The following is a 15,816-nucleotide window of genomic DNA, read 5'->3' as shown; positions in this document are numbered from 1 at the left end:
AATAAAATGAATGGTTTACTCTGTACCTCCCCTTCAAGCATAGTTTTCTAGTATTACGCTTTTGTGGCTGAATGGCATGACTATTGAAGGTAAGCAAGCAAAGAAACACAAAGACTAAGCAAACTGAATTTCTTATCAGCTACCAAATACAGATCACACGTAATCTTAAACTATAAATGGATTCTTGCTATTCTACTAGATTAGGATCAAGAATAAAAATCTGTGTTTGTTCATAACAACAAACCTTTATTCAGTAATTAAATGTATTAATATCCTCATGTTTTGCAAATTACATAAGAGATTGAAGAAAATGCACAAGAAACTATGCAATGAATACATTCTTGTCATTTTATGTTGTTTGCCAGTGACAAAGATAATCCACATAGAGGCAACCGTAAATCATTTCCAAACAATTTGTTCCCTGTGTTGGATCTTGAAAGTAAAAGGTCATTGCTCTTTTGAACTAACAACATGTCAACAGCAGCTGTTCTAACAAAACCCATACTACAATACTACTTGACTATCAACATTTTGTTTTATTTCTCCTAATGGATAAACTGTGCATTTTTTTTACTATTAGCCAGAAAACAGCACTAGAGCATGCTCCTCTGACTGAAACAGAAGAGCCTAGAAGCTACTGTATATGGGGAAAGTCAATGTTTGACCAGTCATTTTTTTTCTTCTTTCAACTAGGAAATAAGGACCTAGTGTCCTGCACACAGTTAACATTTAACTTTTGTTTACAATACAAAAGAAAAAGAGACTCTATTAATCAATATTTTTTTCAATCCATAAATTCATAAAACATGTGCCTTGTTGCAATTTATGGCACAATTAGTAAATAAATGTAATGTCTGCCAGGAGCTATTAAGAACTGACTTTGTCTCCTTACACTCAAGCAGTTCTCTGATGCTGAGACAACAGAAACCAGTTCACATTTGTCCTGGGCTTTGCCATGCTCCCTTCAGGTCTTCCCTGCCCCCAAGAAAGGAAAATTTACAAAACCGCCTTGAAACACTAAAGTGCTATAAATAGCTAAATGAGAATGCTTACTGAACTAAAGGTTTTAATTAACAGCCATAACTATATCTGAATTCCACAACAGGCAAATCACAGAAATAGAAAGTGTCACTTGGGTGGAAGAGAAGGTGAAAGTTTCAGAAAAGAAAAATCAGTCAAGGAATTCAGACAGAGACGTGTAGGATATATGCAACAGAAAGGAATAAAGAAGTAGAATAGGAAAAAAAATCTCCCCCCCCTATAATTAGTAACAATTAAGTCTATTTTTTGATCACTGCCTAGAGCACCTTCCTAGCAAAGGATACCACTGCTTCTGAAGATAAACTGAGGTAAACTTCTTATGGTCCTAACAATAAGGTTGTAATGGATTATGAGCTAGCAACTCTTATACATTTCTATGGTGATGACTGACAAGCTTTTATTCTCTGCTGGGCTTTGATCCCTTCTGTAATAAGTTTGTGTGCAGTGCCATGTGTTTTGAAAGCAGAACTGATCCACTGCTTTCAAGTACAGGTATTTGGTTGCAAGAGCAGGGAGTTAGCTCTGAATGTATTTCATCTGACACATGCAGCAGTTTTCCTCTGACCTCGAAACAAAGGATGACTGAGGGTCTGTAACTATCCAAATCTTTGGGAGAAAAACATTTAATTCTGCCTTAAGAAGAAACATCTTTTCTTAAAATACAAACAAACAAAAGGTTTAATGAAGTTTTAATACAAAAAACCCTATGAGTATTATACAAGCGTCAACTCTTAATTTATTTCCACTGCTGACCACTAGCAGAACTGAATCACAGGCCTCTTTAAACAAGATGTAAATCAAGACCCAAGATATTAAAGTTATCAAAATAGCTACCTAGAAGTACTTAAATTTCTTTATTTTCTCAATATTGGAACTCTTTTTTAAAAGTGTGTAGAACACAGTACTTTGTTTCTTTTGAAGTTCTAACTAGGATTGATAATCTGCTGTGATAAGGGCTAAATAATTATTCATGAATTATTGACACATTTAATTTATTAATGAAGAATCTTGCTTACTTATTTATAACTTTTATAATGAAAATTTAATGCAATACATGCAACTGATACTACTGTCTATCCTTACATTCTCATACTGCATGTTCATTAAATTTCATCCACATATTTTCCCTCTGTGCTTAAAAAAAAAGATAACGTACAAATATGTTAATTTGCATAATAGGAAGGTTCTATTTTAGGGGTTGGCAACCTTTTTTGGGCAGAGTGCCAAAAAATCCCAACCTTGACTTGTAGGACGTTGGTGCGCTGGGGGCAGATGATGGAGGAGCAGCAAAGGGCCCAATCCTTGTTGTGGCAGTGCATCCACAGCCCCTTCCCCACTGTCCGCCCTGAAGCATGCATGCACCTGCCACAGACAACAACCTGGGCTGAGGCTCCACGGTCCCTAGTGTAGCTGTTTGCAGCCTCCCAGCTGCCCACCAAAGTTGACTCAGGCTCTAGGCAAGCCCCGCCACAGAGCCTGGGCTACTGACAGCAGGTGGCAGGGAGGCTACAAGCAGCTGCACCAGGGTTGGTAGAGTCCTGGCCCAGCTTGTTGCCAGTGGCAAGTAGACACACACCTCAGGGCAGACAGTGAGGAAAGGGCTGGGGCTGTCCTGCCACAACAAAGATCAGGTCCCTTGCGGCTCCCCAGCCATCTGCCCAGAGTGTACAGAGCAAAATGTCTTCACGTGCCATGCTCTGGCCTGCGTACTGGGGGTTGCTGACCCGTTCTCTTTTGTAATTATATTGGAATGATTTTGGCCACATTTTCCCCCTGCCCCATTCACATTTTATCAACTAACTTCTGTAACTCCACTCAAAGCTCCAGATGGATGGAATTTAAATTTTGGTCGCCATCCAGCCCCGCACGCTCAATCTAGTGTACAAGGCCGTGGCCCATAGGGCTCTCCACTAACCCTGTGGGGAGCCCCATGGGCAGATCACATAGCACCTGGGGCTGGATTTGGGCTGTGGTCTTAGAGTTGAGCACCCTTGGCATAAAACAGGGGCGGGCAAAATGCAGCCCAGGGGCTGGATGCGGCCTGCCAGGTCATTCTATCCATCCTGCAGGGCCCTTAAGCATTTAGAAAATTAATATTAATCTGCCCTGGGCTGCTTGTCACATGGCCCTCAATGGCTTGCCGAAACTCAGTAAGCAGCCCTCTGCCCCAAATAATTGCCTGCCCCAGTCTAAAAGATTTATTGCAAAGGGTTTAAAAGAGAATTTTAAAAAGGTGTAGAAAAAGACCACATTCTCAAGAAAGTTTAGGTAAAGAAGCCAGGAAAAAGAAGGAGCTAGAATCAAGGGAAAGGATTTTTTTTTCCAGGTGAAATGAAGCCAAAGCATGCATATGAAAACGGGATGGAACACATAAGAGTAGGAGACTGGATGACATCAAGATGACAGATCCAGAAGCACTATACATGCTTTTAAATAAGAGATTTTCAATTTCTTAATACAAATCTTTTAAAGATTTTCTTTGTTCTTAAAACCCATATTACCTATAGCAGCTCATCTTTCAGCAGAATGATTGACTTTCTTTCCCCACTTTACTCGCATGCTCTGTAAAATCACTCTAATCCTTCTACAATTATCTAGCTCCCTCTTTACGCCTTGCTTGTCCCAGTGTTCAGAAAATCTCCAAATTTGTGAACAATGGCATGATTTGACTTGAATTGCCAAGGAAAGGTCAAAGTTAGGTGCAACTTTTATGTCAACAGCACTACAAAATTTAAAAAAAAAATAAAGCTGGAGGAGCTGTTCAGTAAGTTCAGGAGGACAATGTCAAACTTTACGTAGCAATCTGATTTCTAACAAGTAGGTAACATATGCAAGAAGCTCCGGAGGAATTTTAGTACAATCAGGCAAGGAATGACTCATTATGTCTATCCAGGAACATGCCAATATATTTGCAAGACTGAGTGAGACAGGACTATATGCCCGTGCAGCATGTAAATCAAGGATCTTTGATATTACAGCTCTGACCAGTTCCAGGCTATACTGAGTTTCCAAATGGAGAACACTTTCCAAGTAAACAGCTCCTGATCTACAACAGTGTCTTGAACCTGTTAAGACTAGTCTGTCAGTAGTGCTCACCCAGCCAAATTCCAAGCTATCAGATGCAATATCTGGCTGTGGTTCTGAGATGTGTGGCCGATCAAAAGATGGATGGGAGGCAAAATGGATAATTCCAAAAGATCCATCAGCCAAAATTGCCTCAGCCAGTAGACAGCTGTTACAATGAATGTCTCAACCTATCACAGATTATCACAGTCATGGATAGGACATAGCAGATAGAAAACATGCAAAAAGGATGTGTAGAGACTCCCATTACAAGATAAAGGCATCTGCTAAGAAGCTTAGACTCATGTCCCTCTTGGGTAATTGGGTAATAGTTCAGGTCACATGGTGCTGTCCTGTCATGAGTCACATCTGTCACAGAAGTACCCATTAACCCACTGCCACAAGACCTCCATCATGAATGCCTGCAGTAATCGAATCCTATTTACCATTGGTCATTTTAAGCAATCAGCCAAATTGCTGCATGGAAAAGCCACTTAAGAATAAGAAAACATTGCTACCCAGGCCATCAGACGGTTCTGAAACTCCAGGGCAAACAGATGCAACTCCAAAATCGTCCTGGTACTTAGTCCTTTGGAGAGATAAGGTCTCTAGCTTGTACCTGAGGCTTCTAAGAGGAACATCATCAGGGAGTGGGTAATTTCTCTCTCACGTCTAGCCACTAACATAATTCTCGTAAGGCCTGGTACAGAAAAATAACATGAGCAACCTCAGAAACTGCACTGGCTATTGGTGACATCTAGTAGGTCTGTTGCCTGGGCATGGTGACATGTCGCTCAGCAGCCCCACACATGTAGTTTGCTTTTCAGTTCTTTGCTTGATGGTATTGAACCATTCTTTCAGTAAGCAAGCTTTTACCTACAGGTCTCCATGTTCCTATGCAGTGTTCCATGTGTGTTGATGCGAGACATATGGAGCTCTAACAAGAACAGGAAGAGGACAGGGCTTCTACAGTTTTCTGCTGGAACTTGTTCCTTACCATCCAGCTGTCAAGAACAAGCAGACAATTTCTTTCCTCCTTCAGTAAGTTGACAACACTGACATCCATTTTGTGAACATTGTTGATGCTATAAAAAGTTTAAAAGTCAGTGCCTATGTTTATAATGTACTGTATATTTCAGGTATTTCTTGTGGCACAGAGGAATAGTTAAATGGAAACACCTCCCACAAATCAAGAAAGTCACAAAACAGTTTTAAACTTGGAGAGAAAAAAATGGAGAGAGCAGCACATTAGCTCTAGGTCCAGATGGCATGTATTTGTTAATCCTTCTCAGGTTTAGGTTAGGATGAAGGGACACCTTCTTCAGCGTAAAGAAATACTATGAGTAGAAGCTCATTTCCCCAAATTCTGTTGGCACCTTCTTTATGGCCCCCATATAAAAGCAGCAAGACCACTTTGGTTTCTAACAGGTTATCATTAGCAAACTCCTTGAGGAAAGATAGAGAAGGAAGACCAACAGTACAAAGAGTGTAACTGGATGGGGTAGTCATATGTGAGAATTGCAAGTACCCACACCCCCCTAATATTACAGAAAAATCAAATTGGGTAAAAGGGAGATAGGTAAGCTCTGGATTTGATCCGATACGTCTCCTAACAGCTCTGCCAAATTTGTTGGCATGATACAAGCGTCAGATTCACTGCCAAGGAAAAAGTGGTGGCAACTCTCATTGGACCTCTTTCTTGGCAGGGCACTCGGGTTACCTAGCAATGGCTCTGCACCTATGGTTATAGCTAGGGACCTACTCAAATCGTGATTTTGTGGAAATCAGGCAATTTCTGTGAAATCTGCTGTTCTTGGATCCTTAGGTTTCTGCATACAATGCATTTCTATCATACCTTTCCCTACAAAATTGAACAGAACATTAAGACTCCCAAAATTATACACAACTTGCAACTGACTTGTCTCCTGTGTTTTCCACAGATTTGCATAGTTGACATTATCTTAGAGATTTGCATTTCTCCCAAAATATATCAAAATTTTTCTTTAAAGACATGGCGATTTCAAAATGTACTCCTATGGTTGGAATGATTAACATTTTATATTAACTGCTTTACAGTTAATATCAAGGATAAAGGAAGCTGGCTGAATAATAGTGCAAAAACCCCTCCCATAATCTAATACAGGAAAATACCATCTGTTCTAGTTGCCATCCATACTTTATTGGAAGCCCTGTTTTAAAGTGCAAAAATCTTTGGACTGTGCTGCCAAGATCTCCATAACAATGGAGGAGTCATTCTAGTTATAACTGAGTATTGAATTAATAGAATTTACACATCCTTTTAATTGCATTTGGGGAAAAAAAATAAAGGGGGGGGAGAGGAGGGGGATTTTAATTAGATAATCCATTTAGAAATGTTGCGTTTCACAATTGTTTTAGCATACTTCAAAGAGAAACTGTTGGCCAGTATGTTTCCAAGTTCATATCCTATTAAGTTAAAGCTGGAAATATTGAAATAAGTATAAAAACCTAATTAACAATTAAAAAAGGCTGCAATTTACTGAGTCACTAATGAAAATTCAGTGCAAATCTGCAAGTGAATTCTGCGTTCTGTTACCATCTACTGGTGAAAATAACTCACAAGCACAACATTGTTCCCTATAAGGTGATACTGGAGAAATTCCTCAAATACGCAAATATACAGAGCTAAAAAGTAAAAGCAAAGGTAAAACAAAGGTCTAGTTAACTGACTTGACTGCCATCACTACAATCAGTTAAGCTAGTTATTCCTTGAGGATGTGTTATATACTCAATACTCTGAACATATTCAGCATTTTTGCAGGCATCAGTTAGGGATACAAAACAAGCAAAAACTGGTGTGATGCATGTAAAATAAATTAATTAAAATTAGAAATACCCATTTCTAATGGCTACATACACAGCAATAGGATATATGCACTGAAAAAAAAATCACAGTAGAATACTTTTTCAGATGTTAATTTAGCACAGTTGAAGCTCTGCTGGACAATATGTGAGCAAAGAAATTGGAAAGAGTAGTGATCTACATAAAACATCTTTCCTTAAGAAAGTAGTTCTGTATTACTCCATGGAAATAGCTGAATTAATGTTGCAAACAATACACTGGAATAAAAACAGACTATTTTAGCAGGAAAAAAGTTCACAGTCAATTTCATTTTATCCTAGCATACACAAGTATACCTCATGTTAACTTTGATGGAGACTGAAGGCTGAGTTGGTCTCTTAGATTCTATTTAAGTCGTTTATTTTGGGTTAGTGAAAAGTAAATGGCTAAGGAGAAGACATTTGTTCAAATAATTGTAAATCCAACTTACCTCGAGTGGCATTAGTCTAATTAGTGTTGCAAAGCACTGAGTAGCCATGAAACGTACACTGTCTGTCTGATCACTCATTCTACCCAGAACTGGGACCACTAGGAGAACAATATATGGAACAATACCAACATCTAGCTGTTCCATTACACCTGGATTAATTATTAAGGAAACTTATTTTTATTAGTTCAGAACCTACTTTACATTAAAATACGATGTTGTACTTATGGCTGTGAGTAATATTTCAACTAGTCATACCAAGCAGAATAGGAAAAAGTGAACTAGCATCAAAAGCAAAAGCAGAAGTCTTATCCAGGCATATAGCTAGAGGACGCCTAAAGGGATCCACACTAATGCTTGCAGCCCTAGATGACCTAAGCACATATAGCAGTATGGACAAACACACAATACCAATGTAAATTACACTGAGATATGTGAATACTTATAAATTACATGAGGATCACAATAGAAAAGTATGCAAGGTAGATTTTAAAGGAGCATACCTAGCTATTTTTGTACCCTGCAGCTAGGGGGAGCCAGTGAAAGCTAGGACCAGGCAGGGCAGCAATCATGGGGCTGGGGTGGTAGCCCCTGCGGGGGCCATTTGGCCCCTGTAGGGGGGCTGTTATCCCTGGTGGGGGGCAACAAAACATTTTATGATGATGAGACACACTGCTGGACGTCCAAATTGCTTTAACACTGTAGATATATCAATAAAACATGCCCAACTGATCGCTGTGTCTCTGTCTTACTCTCTATATATAGTGATCACATAGTCATAGAATCATAGGGCTGGAAGGGACCCAGAAGGATCATTGGGTCCAGCCCCCTGCATGAGCAGGAAAGACATCTGGGGTCAGATAACTCCAGCCAGATGACTGTCCAGGTTTCTCTTGTACCCTAGAGGTCTTCAGGATTGCACCACCTCTTAGGCAGAGCTTGTTCCATAGTCTGGATACCCTAGTTCTGAAGTTTTTCCTAATGTTCAGTCTGAAACTATCTTCCAGGAGTTTGTGGCCACTGTTTCTAGTTTTCCCCCACGGTGCCCTGGTGAACAGTTGTTCACTGAGCCCGATGTACGCCTCTGATATAGCAGTAAGCTGCAGGTCCCCTCTCAGGATTCTTTAGGCTGAAGAGCCCGAGATCCCTCAGTCTCTCCTTGTATGGCTTGCCATGCAAGTCCCTGATCATACAGGTTGCCGTTCTTTGGACCCTCTTGAGCTTTAGCACATCCTTGTTGAAGTGCAGTACCCAGAACTGGACACACTACTCCAGCTATGGCTGCACCAGTGTTGAGTAAAGCAGGGGAATCACTTCTTTGGATTTACTGGAGATGCATCAATTGATGCATGCCAGAGTTTTATAGGCCCTAGCGGCTACTGCATCACATTGCTGGCATCTGTTGTTACCTCCACATCCCTTTCATTTGTAGTGCTGGTCAGGTTAGCAATGCCCAGTTATAGGTATGCTGGGGGTTCTTCCTTCCTAGATGCAGCATGTTGCACTTCTCTACATTGAAACTCATCTGGTTCTGTTCTGTCCAATATGCCAGCCTGTCTAGGTCTGCTTGTATCTGCAGCCTACCTGTGGTTGTGTCCTCACAACCCCATAACTTGGTGTTGTCCGTGAACTGGGCCAATGGGCTTTTCACCCTTCATCCAGGTCATTGATGAAGATACTGAACAACACTGGGCCAAGTACCGAGCCCTGGGGTATGTGATTGCCCATATCTCGCCAGGGCAACACTGATCCGTTCAACTGGACTCTCTGCATCCTACCCGGCAACCAGTTTCACACCCACTTGATGGTCCTGCAGTTGAGCTCAGTATCTTCCAGTTTTCTGATCAGTACCTTGTGGGATACCAAGTCAAAGGCTTTCTGGAAGTCGAGGTATATGATGTCCACCGTTTTCGTCTCGCCCAGGTGACAAGTCACCTGGTCATAGAAAGAAATTAGGTTGGTCAGACAAGACCTGCCTGCAACAAAGCCATGCTGGCTGTCATTCAGTATTGTGCCTTCTGCAAGTTTGTCACATATACTCTCTTTGATGAATGTTTCTAGGATTTTCCCTAGATGTTAAGCTAATTGGCCTGTAGTTTCCCAGGTCTTCACGCTTCCCCTTCTTGAAGGTGGGCATAACACTGGCCCTCTTCCAGTCCTCTGGGATTTCTCCAGAGGCTCATGATTTTTGAAAGATCTTTGCCAGGGGCTTTGCGATTAGTTCGGCCAACTCTTGCAGCACTCTTGGGTGGAGTTCACACGTCTAATTTCTTTAACTGATCATACACCAGTTCTATGGCTATGGTGGGAACAGCGTCAATCCCACCCTGCACACTCTGTGCCCTACCTGGCATGTTGGTCCCCTTGGTCTTGTTAAAGACCGAGGCAAAGTAGTCATTTAGGAGTTCTGTTTTTCCTAGGTGGTAGTGGCTGGGTATCCTGAGGCACTAAGCAGCGGCTCCACACTCCCATTAGTTTTTTACTTTTACCCCCCATGTAGCTAAAGAAGGACTTCTTGTACTGATTGGGCCAGGACAGGTGCTGGCTCTGGGCTCTAGCTCCCCCCCAGCTGCAGATCAGGGTTATTTTGCCTCAAGTGGCACAATTTGCTACACAACAAAGTGCATGTCTGAGCACTTGCACCAAGGCAAAAAGCCCCAGAACAAATTTTCACTGCTTCTATCTGAACTGCTGCAAATGCACATGCTTGCATGTGTGGACACGCTCTATGAGGGGGAAAAGAAAGCTGCATCTTAGATTCAAGTACTGGCCTGGGGCAATCAGCAGCTAAGCTCCAGCTTCAGCCTGGGCTCAGAACTGAAGCTGGAGCATAGCTACCAGCTGTCCTGGGACTGGGTGGCTCATATGGAGGGGGAGGGGACACATGACCAGGGGAGTGTAGGAGAAACTACAGTGGTGGTAGAAGGAGGAAGAGGAAAGAGTATGCAGGATGGGCAAGTGGCAGGGGTCTGCCCCTGCACTGTGGGGTGGAACCAATTTAAAAGATACCCTCCCAAATAATTAGATTCTATTCTGTACTTTTTCAAGTATAGATTCTAATTAATTAGGGAGTCATCTTAAATATAGTGTTCCAAAATGGATATATGCAGACAACCTGTAAATTGGTGCAACTTGTACCTGTAGAATTGCACACCCCATTTTTTCAGGGTCAGTTCTCCATCACATTGGGCAAAGCTACCCCAGTTGTCAGCCCACTTTAAAAACAAAAACCCAGGCAACCAGCTGTAGTACCAAATGAACGAGCTTCATTTGTCAATGTCCTGAGTCACTAGTGCATCAAAGGTTTCCCTGCCAGGGGAATCTGGTTATTTAGCCAAAGGAACCCAAAGAAATCAGAGAAAATGCACTTTTAAAACAGACTATTTCAAAAAGCTTTTCCTCAGCAAAAAGTAAACATTACAGTAACATTTTAAGTAAAATTTCAGTTCTCATTAGAAGTTGCTGTGGCAAATTTGGAGACTAAGAACGAAAACAAGGGATTTTATTTAGTCCCTGAAGTGGACACCTTCATAAAACCTAGGCTATAAAGTAGTCTTGCTCACCAAGATTTTTTAAAATTTACCTTAACACAAAAAAATTCTGACTAGATGCACAAGGGGACATTTGTTTCACTATATTAGCTGTTTCCATTCCCTCTTTAAGAAACTGCACAAATCTGAGATTTAATACATAATTAGGGATGAACTAGCATAAGAGTATTGCCAGAAAGCTTGAGGTCTTATCACACTGCCTACAGCATCTGCTACAATGCATGTTATTACTAAGTGCTGCATAACTCAGATATTGAAATGAACTAAGACCAAAAACGGAAGAAAATGTCAAGCAGAAAATATGGTGGGTAGATGCAGTTATATTCCACTAAAGCTCACTAGTTTAAGATTTTACATTCTAATCCCAACTAGTAAAAGTAATACGTCATTATAATGGCTAATGGTTTCCCTTCTGTTTCAGATTCATGAATTAGCATTAGCTCATTTGCTGTGCTACATTAGATGTAGTTAAATCAATAAAAAGTACTTTAAATCATCTAGAAGTGAAATATTCCTTAGCTTTGAAGAGTTGTGGTAACTGTTCATGATATTTTAATACAACTGTTAAACTCTTTAAAGGTAACGACAAATGGTTAACAAAAAGATGCACATTCTTTCTCTAGTAAGCTAAGCAAATTTAATTTTTATTAAAGCTACTCTTCTTAAACAGCAAAAAAGTATTGCACATTTTTCTCTGATTTCATGAGTTAAGTAGTGTGTCCTTTTGGTCTGCATTCTGCTGTAACTACAGTTTCTACTTTTTAAGGAATAATGTCATTTTTTTAAATGAGCAAATATGTACAATATCAGAGATGCCAGCTAGGCAGGTACCTCAAGACAGTCATGCAGCATGGGATATTTGAATTCCTGGTATATCTTCTACTTAAACACAGTACTTCAACATTTTGGATCCCATCAGCAGGATATAGTCTAAAAGGCCAGTACCAGATGCTGCAGAACAGTAATGAAATAACTTACTTGCAGTTATGTTTCTTCCTTATTTTAAGTAGTAAGTAATTGGCTCATGTCAATGTTATGACTTAAAAGTGTTTATCTCACCTTTATCCAACTTTTGCAACTATGGGCTTCAATAGTTAGGAGTAGTAAATACCACAAATTCACTACATGCTATGCAATTCCCTTTTATCTAGGCATGTGGCTTGTGAATGCTGTGATGCTGGGGTGCATGGACTGTCCCATGCAAGCTTGAGGGGCTCCCAAGTGGACCTGGAAGTGGACCAGAAGTACTTATGGTCCACTTCCAGGTTCGCCACCAAGCATGTGGAAGGGCCCCCCGCCCTCCTGTGGGATGCTCCATCTGCCCCAGCATTGCAGCATTCATGAGCTGCACTGGTACCTTGTGGTACACAGAAAAAAACATGGAAAGCTGTGTCTGTGTCCCAATTGCCAATTCTCTGACTCAGCATCGAATCTTCAGATTTGGCCAAATTGAATCAGGGACAGTGATCCAAATCAACTAATTGAATCACTGTTCCTGATTCGGGGTGAATCCAAATCAACTAATTGAATCACTGTTCCTGATTCGGGGCTCACTTTGCACACACCTATTTTTATCAGTCTTTAAGATGTATATTACCTTTATATTTTTTGGACAGCCATTTACTCATTTATTTAAGGGCAATTCTGCAATTCTCTTTCATGTTCTCACTACCAAAGCTTCACCCAATCAACTTCTTCAATAAAGACAACTGATTTAATCTTACAGGAAGCCTATGATACCAGAAGGACCATATCACAACCTTACACTTCAATATCTTCCCCTAATAATTCCCTAAATCATGCAATGAAGAACAGACTTCTAAATGTTATTAAAATAAACAAACAAACAAAGTAAAAAACAAAACACACAAGCAAGGATACAGGCAAGTGCTTCAATTGCACCCTCTTGTTTGGTGTTGTCATCTATTGCTCCCAGCCATGGAAGAACCTTTTCTAAAAAAATATTCATGGTTTCCATGGTAGCTATTTTGCTCATGACACCTACACAACGAGCAGCCATGTGTCTTACTGCAGTACTGGGATGCTGAAGGCACATGTAAAGATGAGGCAAATGTTGTATCAACTGGAAAGGAAAAAAATAGAGCTCAATATTTATTAAATGCCAATTATTTAATGATTTTATTTTAAAATGAATATTTTCTATTTCACCATTTTTGGTACCTTAGTCAATGTAATAAAATGCTTAAAACTGTAATCTACTTTTTCTCACTGAAGAGTGGTTTCAGGAGAGAGAAAAAGACTGCCCACACAAGTCTAATATAAGCCTTTAATTTTCTGGGACACAGAACAAGTGATATTCTTCAACACAAAAAAATTTCAAATAAGTAAGATACATCTATGAAGGTTTTAATCAGATTTTAAAATTAAAGCAGATCTTTATCATTAGGATTTTGGGAAATACTTTTTTCATCTTGAAACATATCATTTTAATCAGAGCTGCAAGCCACCTGTTTGGTTTTTTTTTTAAGAATCATAATGTTTAAATATTGAAAAACTGAGTCCAACTCAGGCTTTTGTTTTTGAATTTTCTGACCTCTTTTTAGAACCATCTTTAAAATTAGACAATCTTGCATACTAACTTACTACACAAGAAAACATTGGTTACCTCCAATCCAGGCAAGGTAGTAAAGATTGCTTTACATTCCTGAGCAAACTACAGCAATTGCTTATACAGAAATTTAGTATTTGACAAATATTTACAATATGCTTATCATCTTGGCTTTAATAGCAAAGAAGAGACAGACCCAAATGACCAGTTACCTTCTACAAATGAAAGCTGTTAATTCTATTGTTCTTGGTATCTCGCATGGTATTTACAATATAATTACATTTATGTCTGTTTATCTTCAGGATACAGAACAGATGGAGTCAAATTTACTCTTATTTGTAAATATAATTTATTATTTCTAGATTTAGATTGTATTAAGTGTAGCTGGTACTACCTGAAAAATCAAGCTCCTTTTACTAATGAAAAAAGGCTGTCTCATTTGGTAAGGAGACTGGTATAAACTATTTGAAGGCGTAGATAAAGTGATGGAATGGAAGTGGTGTGTTTGATCACAAAACTGCTTTGGCATATTATACTCTACCAAAGGGTGGAGCTGAACATCCATGGAAGCTGCTGTTGTTTCAAAAACTTGTAGGGAATTCACCACCTCTTGGGCAGAAGCATCTCCTTTTTCCAATAAAGACTTTCGATCTGTTACAAAAATTAAAATATGTTTAGTTTGAGATTAACATACATTTTAACTTGAAATCATAACACAAAATGTACATACCAAAGTTATCTGTGTTAATATTGATCCTTAATGGACCAACCATAGCATCCCAGAGATGTGGCAATCCTGTTGCCATTTCAGCACCAAAATGTTTAGCTATAGTAGACAAGGCAAACTCAGCTCCTCTCCTCTGCACAACATATGGTTTCTGAGCCTAGAATAAACACGATTCAGAGAATAAGATTAGGAAAAGATTTACTTCATTTTTAAATTTGTTACATTCAAACAAGTCTTGTTGTTAAATCTATAAAGTAGACCAAAAATAAGAATTTTGCATATGACATCAAGCTGGGGAGACCAGGGCTAGAATTCAGCAGGACCTCAACAAATTGGATGACTGGACCAAAAGAAGTCTCACAGGCCGCATCCAGACGAGCAGGGATGTGTGGTATGTGGCGCTGCAGGCCTGTCTGTGGCACCACACACCACAAATGCAGGAGTTCCCTGTGCAGAGCTGAGGGGTTTTATGACCCAGGAAGATCCTGGGTTCAAAAAACCTGCACCTTAAAAAAAAGCAGGGCAGTGCACATGGCAGCAGTATGCACTGCTCAAAACTGGAGCCTGGCCTCTGGACCCATGCTCTGGCTGCTGGCCAGGCTCCCAGCTGCAGGAGCACCACAGCTGCAATCCCCAAGGCCTCCAAAGCTCCAGGTAAGGCCCCAGCCTCCTTTACCCAACCCAGGGTAACCTGCTGTGCACCAGAAGGCGATTCCCCAGGGACAAGCAGCAGTGGCACAAGGTGTACTGATTGATTCCTTCCCTACTTATATTATTAGCCATTATCAGCATTGTATTAAATGTTTTCCCACATAAAATGTGAAATAATTAAATATCATATGAATATTTAATTGTTCTTAAGTTTATCCTGCTTGTAACACAAAAATTAACCTGAACTCATTCCCCACCCCCACCAAGAGAAACTACTGAGCTATCCTTGATGTAACCTCATCTACAACACAGTCAGGCTGAGAAAATATTAAGATCGTTAAAGAACAGTTATCAAGAATAAAAACCTCTGATTTACCTCATCAAGTTCTGTAGGGATGTTTCCGCTGCTGCCAGTGGGAAGGTCTGGAATTTGGGCTTTTGGAGCCTTTGGTGTAGGACCTCGCCTACTTGTGATGGCAAAAGCAGCTTTTTGATGTCTGTACAGTGTTATTATTCCTCTGTGCTTGGTAACAGTATGATGCATCCCATCTCTATCAGAGTTCAGTCCTACTATAAAAGAATAAGATTGACAATTTACTTTAAAACTGAGTATCAAAAGGTAGGTAGGCCTTAGTAAGAACAGCCTATTATACATCTACACCTCTTGATTGATATTAGAAAGAGTAACTTCATTATGCTGATTTTATAGATGGGAAACAAACTCATTGGACTCAACTTGCCAAGATCACTCAAAGTTGGTGACAGAGCCAAGTATGTTTCATAGATTTCATAGACATCAGGGCTGGAAGGGACCTCGGGAGATCGAGTCCAGCCCCCTGCCCAAAGGGCAGGAAGTCAGCTGGGGTCATAGGATCCCAGCAAGATAAGCATCCAATTTACTCTTGA

General features: G+C 40.1%; 1 protein-coding gene across 1 annotated transcript in view; it reads right to left on the bottom strand.

Moving 5' to 3' along the window:
* Window positions 1–15,816, bottom strand: part of BTAF1 (B-TFIID TATA-box binding protein associated factor 1) — a 95,977-nt gene that overhangs the window by 24,419 nt on the left and 55,742 nt on the right. The window contains exons 20-24 of the mRNA XM_019555514.1: window positions 15,287–15,477; window positions 14,263–14,416; window positions 14,074–14,183; window positions 12,845–13,046; window positions 7,416–7,564 (exon numbers count right to left, since the gene is read on the bottom strand). Of these exons, the coding sequence (XP_019411059.1) occupies window positions 7,416–7,564; window positions 12,845–13,046; window positions 14,074–14,183; window positions 14,263–14,416; window positions 15,287–15,477 (806 nt within the window). The remainder of the gene's footprint in view (window positions 1–7,415; window positions 7,565–12,844; window positions 13,047–14,073; window positions 14,184–14,262; window positions 14,417–15,286; window positions 15,478–15,816) is intronic.

This window comes from Crocodylus porosus, unplaced genomic scaffold (assembly GCF_001723895.1).
Source record: "Crocodylus porosus isolate Cpor-Errol unplaced genomic scaffold, CroPor_comp1, whole genome shotgun sequence".
NCBI lineage: Eukaryota > Metazoa > Chordata > Crocodylia > Crocodylidae > Crocodylus > Crocodylus porosus.
Note: the sequence above shows the minus strand (reverse complement) of the source record. Positions and strands in the feature narration are given on the sequence as shown.